Source organism: Hyposmocoma kahamanoa, unplaced genomic scaffold, assembly GCF_003589595.1.
Source record: "Hyposmocoma kahamanoa isolate Upper Pololo Valley unplaced genomic scaffold, ASM358959v1 86637, whole genome shotgun sequence".
In the NCBI taxonomy this organism is placed as follows: Eukaryota; Metazoa; Arthropoda; class Insecta; order Lepidoptera; family Cosmopterigidae; genus Hyposmocoma; species Hyposmocoma kahamanoa.
This window is the reverse complement of record NW_020654340.1, coordinates 1-7,503: the sequence shown is the minus strand read 5'-3', so window position 1 is coordinate 7,503 and position 7,503 is coordinate 1. Positions and strand designations below refer to the sequence as shown.

Sequence of the window (7,503 nt, the reverse complement as noted above, 5' to 3'; positions counted from 1 at the left end):
AGGGTGATTGTTTTGCGACGATGCAACCTCTTTCATTGTCATCCCATCTTTTTATCACCCTTTTTCTCAGGTTCCTGGTCACCTACTTGAAAATTTCGAATCGTCCTTTTTTAATTCCATTTCTTCGTCACTTTCACTTTTCTTCTTTCCGACGCCACTTTCTACTAAATTTCCGAAGCGAGCACACGTACTCGACTTCATATAAAATTCTGACCAGTTTTACATTGAAAATCATGTAACCTAACTGCTTGTAAAGCCTAATATTGGTAGAAAATACAGGCCTTTTCAGGTTAAGTACCTTTTTTACCATGTCTAACCTGTATAACCTGTCTGTAAGTAGGGACTATTTTTATATGATTGTACCTGTGTTTATATCGTTGTTTTGTTACAGCCTTTACTTTACCTTCTTCCTATTCCTATTTTACAATAAATGATGTGGACCGAGCCTTTCATTTACTCAAAACCCTCGGCCACAGCTTTTACCAGTTCCATCAAGAGTTAGACAAATCTGCATAAAGAACAAGTTCGATCGTGTGTAGAGTACTGCTGCCACCTTTGGGACGGCTCTGCCCATTACCAGTTAGCCTTGGACTCGATGGAGCGAAAACTACAGAGAGTTATTAGCAACAATTCTCTTGTGGAGTCGAAGCTACAAAATCTCGACCTACGCATTACCCTTCAAAATCGGAACACAGCGATGCTGAGATTACTGCTTGGGAGTACTTCCCTAAACGAAATCTTTCACAAGGAGTTCTACTGCTAACAAAACATCTATTCACACCAAAATATTGTACAATATATAGCTTAATTTCTTAGAACCTACTATGGATACAATTGAAGTGCATGACATGAAAACTGCTATAAACAGGGTTTGTGGTTACAAAGTTTAGTTTAGTTTGACAAAGTTTAATTGCTACAGGGCATGAATTAAGTGTCCTCCAAACACTATGTATACTTAACAAACTTAATGTTAGTTTAATTTGCTAAATTGTTTGGAAATTATACAGCCAATTTTGTAGAACAAAACATGTTATTTGCGTTGTTAGGTATTATTCAGGATCCGTTAATGAACGTTCTAAAGATCGTCATTAAATTGTTTGGTCTGCTTTAATATTTATTTGTTATCGGAACCTTTCTTATGATTCCTGTTTTATTGAGACGTACTGTAATTATTTTATGTAATATACCAATTTGATACTACGTCATACTACTTTTATTGATATAATTTTCGACCAAGAATTTTAATAGAATATATCGTCGTTGTTATAAAGACAGGCTGTTATAAAATATTTACGTCCTATTTTTAAATTATTTTATTTTTATTAAATAGGAAGTATGTAAATATTTTAAAATACTTATTAAAACCTAAAACATGCTCCACTGAATTTTTTTTCGAAATGGCGCTTTCTTTTGATCAAAAAATTTTTTGGAACTTTCGAATAGTGTTTTCTCAATTCCACCAATTTTGAGTTACGACAGTGTTTGGTTTTATGTGACTAATTGCAAATACCGCGGATGCATTGGCAGGTTCAAGTTTGTTTTTTTTTAATGTGGTAAATGGTGTTTCTTTAAATTATGATACTATGTTACTTTAACGGAAATAATCCTTAGAATTCACCCATTTTTTCACATTTGGTTTCGCCTTTGTACCTGTTTAAGGTATTATTTAATAAAATAATTTTAATTTTAATAATTTCTCAAATATGGTGACGTTATTTTGTTCAGGAACACAGTGGCGCGTTATAAGGAGATTCTTTTAATAAGCAAAAATACGACGATCTTTTTTCAGTTCAGTAGCGAGTACCGTAGACAATAGAATTTTGATTTTTTTTCTATCCTCTAAGTTCAGAACCATAAAAACATAGTCTAAGCCATTGACCTACCTTTGCCTTTGTGATATGCTCATTTAAATGGTTTATGAAATTATAATTGACAGATTAAATATAAATTAATAATTATACCCTCTATTAATTTAATAGAATTACAATAAAAGTGTTTTAATTGACTTACAAAATACATTAAACAAAACAAATTAAAAACGAGCTAAGTCTAAAAATTCAACATACATGTTTTTATATGAAATATTGTAACTCTAAAGCTATTTAGTGATTAGTCTGGTTCAAAACGGCGAAATAGGAATATGACATCCGTAGAATCTGAAAGGTTGAAACACAGATTTTATAATATTTCTAATCTTTTTCTTTTTATACGTAACAGCCTCCATTCCATCTGATTTTAAATGGAAGTGGAAGCCAAACGTGAAAGAATCTTTAAATCTAAAAAGTATTTTCTTTGAAAAATGACAATTACCAGTAAAATTGAAACTAAATAAGACAAAAATACCTCTTTATATGAGGTTGTATATCTCGTTTCGTTCATTCATATAGGGCTAGCACGACAAGGCACGACTTGCGCCAGAGCGACATAAGAAGGCGAGATATTGTATTAATGCGACAATAGCAGTATGTCACGCTTTATGTCGCTCTCGCGCAAGTCGCGCACTGTCATGCTAGCCCTACAGATATGCTAATAACTGAATTTCGCTAAAAATCTCGATTACGTTAGTTATGACAGTAGTGCAGTCTTGATACCACGTTGATACAATCACCGCCCAAGCCACCTTCACCCTGCATGCCTATATACGGATGCCTCTCTATGCCTCGTTTGTAGGACTCCATATCTTAAAAGGCAGGGAATACATGCGCTGGAAGGGAGTCCCATTTATAGACTGTGTGACAGAACAAGGCGCCGCAAAATCTTTTAGTTTGTTAATCATATTGATTATCGTATTATAGTATCTGTCACACCTTCCTACTACGAAGGTTTCTTCGCATCCACTCAACTTGTACAAAGGGAATTGCACGATTTAATTTCGCCTTCCCCTTTCCATGATCGGGAGACTAGACGGAGTTACACCTCTATATTATGGACATTACAAGGATTCCACATTTATATGACGAATGGCTATGAAGTAGAATTCCCTGCCTGCAGACTTGTTCCCAAAATGGCGCACTAGGGCATTTTCAAGGCGAGAATGAAGGCATTTTAAATGTGTAAAAAAAATGTACAGTCTTGAAGAACCCCAAACTTTGAATTTCGATCTGTGACCAAAAATAATTGAGATCACTATATTTAATCTATGGGAAAAAAATTAATATTTTGCGCGCGCTTATACGCAAACCTGTAAAAAAGACTTCTGCGCTTTGGTAGGGAATCGAGATTCTTATCGACACGTAGCTTTATTAATACAAGGTTAATGAAACTTACCGCTACAAAAGTTTGTCTGGATAAAGAAATGTAATGTCCGGCACGAAAGATCATAGGGCGCATCGTGCGTCTCATAGCGAAACAGATAGCACGTTTGAAGCGGAGATCCTGCTCATACCATAGACTTTTATAAAGGACTGTGTGGAGATCTTCGCTCTACAAGAATTTTTTCAAAAACATTACAAAAAAAGACTTCAGAGGTGTACTGTTAGTTTATAATATCGATCGATAGTCGCCAAGGATTGCTTCAAATTGGACATAAATCTTTTTCCGGATCTAAATATTATATTTATTTTTTAAACATCGCATTTACCTAATCCCTTTTTTAAATACCGCATATATCCATAGATTTAGTATATGGGGTACCTGAATACTAAATCTATGCATACATCTCTTTTTAAATAAACCAACGATAAACGATCTCAGTTAGCCGTGACCTTAAGGTCGCACGCTGTAAACTGCCCGAAACGTTGGTTTCTATAAAAAAAAAAAACAAATATTATACTTTAAGCGATATATAATAAACGTTTTAATATACGGTATATAATATACGCGATTTAGATCCGGAAAAATAGTATCATTTAAAATAGGAATCGCGAAAATCTTAAAACTAGGCTGTTCTAAATATTGATATTTTGTATGGCGCCCCAAGCGGTCAAAAAAAGGGTCACAAAAAAAATGTTTACCAACATTTTACACTTTTTAATACATTTAAGGGCGCGTGCCCATTGTGTCGTAACTATTGACCTACTAGGTCAATGGTCGTAACGTTTTATTTGTCGTTGGACGACTGTCGTTCTAACTCTTCCCATTGTCACGACAGTCTGTCGTCGTAACTGCAAATTAATCGTGTCGTACTGTATGTGAACAACTTCATTTCAATATACAAGACACGAACGACTAACTGTCATCATGACACAATGGGAATTCGCCTTAAGGGAATCACCACACTTAGTGACACGGAATAGCATTATGTAACTACCGCGTTTGTTTAGATCTTAACTATATATTTATAAGGTTTATATTAAAGCACTAATGCAAACGCGATAGTTAAGTTTACATATTTGAAAACTGACACTATAAGGGCGCGCGTCCACGCTAAGAAAAGTCGCTGCGTCTGTGCAAGAATTCGTGTCGTTTCTACACACGAACTATGTATACTGCTCGGCGACGGACAAGAAAAAAATCTTGTCTACCCCCGTCACGACGCGCTCTGCTGCTATAGTATAGGGTTTGCCGCGTTTATGCGCGTGAACCATTGGCCGCCCCACATATAGGGGTAAAATGCCGATCTAGCCGGTCAAAACCATTTTCGTAACTTGTATTATTATATAGGAGCTTTTATCATATTTTAAAATAAAAACAAGTGGTTAGTGGTAGTTAACAAATAAAAAAAAAACAATTTCTTTATTTTACAAACAATTACAAGTGAAATTAAAATGATAACCTTGGAATATACTATACTTGGAATATAACCTAATATTTTAGGCGGTAAAAGGGCTGTTGACAAATATTTAAATTTTTCTTCAAACGTTGGTAAATGCTGCCGTTGTATTTATCGATCAGACTTTGCCTTGTTACCACTCTTAAGTTTGAGCCTCCAGGTGATTCTAAAACAAATTTAAAATAGAGTTAAAATGAAATAATCAAGTAAAAAATATCATTAACGGTGACTGATACTAAAGTGTTGATATATTGAGAAAGTGCATCTAAGAGCATGTAATTTCTCAATGATCGTAATAATAAAGATTAAATCTAAGTGTTCTGTAAATATATTGAGGCTATCTCACGATACATTTAACTAAACCCTTCGAGAATACCAAAACGTTAATAAAAATATCTTAAAAATTGAATTAATTTATTAAATTATTTAGTCATTATAATAAAAACTAAATTTAAAGAAAGTTCAAGAAAAGTATACATCTTTACCTGTATTTTCAGAATCCATGGCTATTTTTAAGGCAGACACCAATTCACTAATATTAAACTTTGAACTCGACGGATCGAAGAAATGTCAATAAAGGATAAGTGCACACTAGATGACGATAAACTTTCGACTGGTTTTGGGAAGTGAAAGGAAATATTGGTAAGAGTATAGGGGAGGGTAGGGGAGGGTCACCTATTGTTGAGCAACTATCCAGCTCACGGCAAGTGGATTTTTTTTCTGCAACCCATTTGAGATTTTGACTTTTGACCGGCTAGAACAGCTAAACACCCTTATGTGCGCCCTAAGCGCGGGCCTACTGCGCCTTTGGGCAAATTCGCCAATGCTTATTACCATAACACGATTTCGTGTCGATCAGTGTAGTGACTCCGTTAAGAATAATTTACAACGTAGGTACTTCAAAAAAAGGTATGTAAGGTATGTACTTCAAAACAAAAAAAAAGTAAAAACACTTTCTCAATATCCTTAGTCTATTTGACATATTTGACATATTTATGGTAAGAATTGAGAGTCAGAGAATCAACAACATTGGGAATCATGTTTTCTTATATTATACGTTGTCGAGTAACAAAAAATGTTTCGTACTTATACCTATTCGATTCTCAATACAAAAAAAAGGTCTGTAGTGAACTATGAAATAAAAAGTCAAAGCTCTATTGCCATAACACAAAAAAAGAAAGTACAAAATGGCGGATATGTGTATTAGGCTCTTAAATTGCATTTAATTGCTGCGCGTGAGAATAATTACCAATTTATTTAACGTAAATAAGTAACTTAATTTGCTACTTGAGTACTTACGGTCGCTGTAAGCTCTTGTCCAGACCAACAACATACGTAAAGCTGACTTATCATTACAGATAGATAAGTTAACGTTGAATAAAACTGCAGGCTCGTTGGTTCAACCTGTGAATATGAAGTCACTTACTAAATGCGCCTGAAATTTTAATACTAGCAAGAGCACACAAAAAACGTCTAATAGGTAATACACACAGACATACTGTGATGATACGTAATTAATTATGGGTTAATACTTACGACTAATATTCTTAAAGCCGACATACAAATAAGTCCAACACTGCCACTCAGTTGGAATAATAGATAGGTGTGGTATGCATCTTCCACCAACTCTGTAAAACTACATAGTAAGTTTGTGTTAGAAGTAATCGGTTCACTTTGTAGGGGACTGTGCAACACTGCGTCGTTCAACTCGTAAAAGCCAAACGATAATTTGGATAACTTTCTAGACCAGGGGTAGGCAAACTTTTATAATTAGTGGCCACAAAATCTAAAGAAATTACAGAATTTTAAGAAAGGTATTTTCTTTTGAAATAATTTACATTATTATTATTATTGTGTAGGTAGTATTACTTTATGTGTATACATGTTTTTTTTTTATAATACCAAGTGACGTGACGAACAAGTTGCGGGCTTGATGGTAAGCAACACGCCTGTTCACAACAATTGCAGTGCCACTCAGAGCTTTAAACCGCAATGATCGGAGGGGCACTGCCACTGCGCCCGTCACCCAGAGACACAAGTTGACAAGTCCTATGTGCCCGTAATTTCACCAGCAACCGTACCCTTCAAAACCGGAACGAAGTAATGCTCACATTACTGCTTGGCAGCAGAGATAAGTAAGGTGGAAGTACTTCCCTGGACGAACTCATTCACAAGGAGCTCTATTGGCACTAAATGTTAACATATACAGGGTTATTTGTAAAATACTAACAACCTTGCAGGACTATTTCATTATTATTATTATCATTATTATTACTATATTACCTACTAACATCCTAGACAACAACTTTTGTTCCATGACTTTTAATAATTGATTAGATTTCACTTTCGTACAAAAAGAAAAAATATTTAAATACCTAGATCGTACTAAACTGTGATAACTCTGTACGCTAACGAAAGAAAGGTTAATGACAATACCATATCGTGCAAATGCAGGAGCGGGGGTAGGGGTTTAGACTAGAGATGAAACGGATGGTAACGTGGCCGCATACCGGATACCCGGATAGATTAACAGTAAGAAAAAATAGCAAATTTGTAAGTTCTGCATAATGCAAATTTCTCGCGGTGGAGAACGAAATAAAGCAATTACATCATTCTTTGGCAATATACAAATACAAATACAAAATCATTTATTTCTCCACAAAGTTACAAAGTTTATGTCTATTAACTATAAGGCACTTAAAGAAAAATCACATTTGTGGGAGACTGGAGCCTAAACTAGGTCAGACCTGTATAATAGGTCTCCAGGGACCCACCCCGGGTGTCGAGTAACA

General features: G+C 34.9%; 1 protein-coding gene across 1 annotated transcript; it reads right to left on the bottom strand.

The window, feature by feature from the left end:
- Positions 1-2,068: 2,068 nt before the first annotated feature.
- LOC113234994 (odorant receptor 2a-like) lies at positions 2,069-6,472 on the bottom strand (the record flags this gene model as incomplete). Its single annotated transcript, XM_026470514.1, has 4 exons — positions 2,069-2,156; positions 3,268-3,423; positions 6,011-6,115; positions 6,248-6,472. Coding segments are annotated over 4 exons (540 nt in total), but the record flags the coding sequence as incomplete, so codon positions are not given.
- Between the last annotated feature and the right edge of the window lie 1,031 nt (positions 6,473-7,503).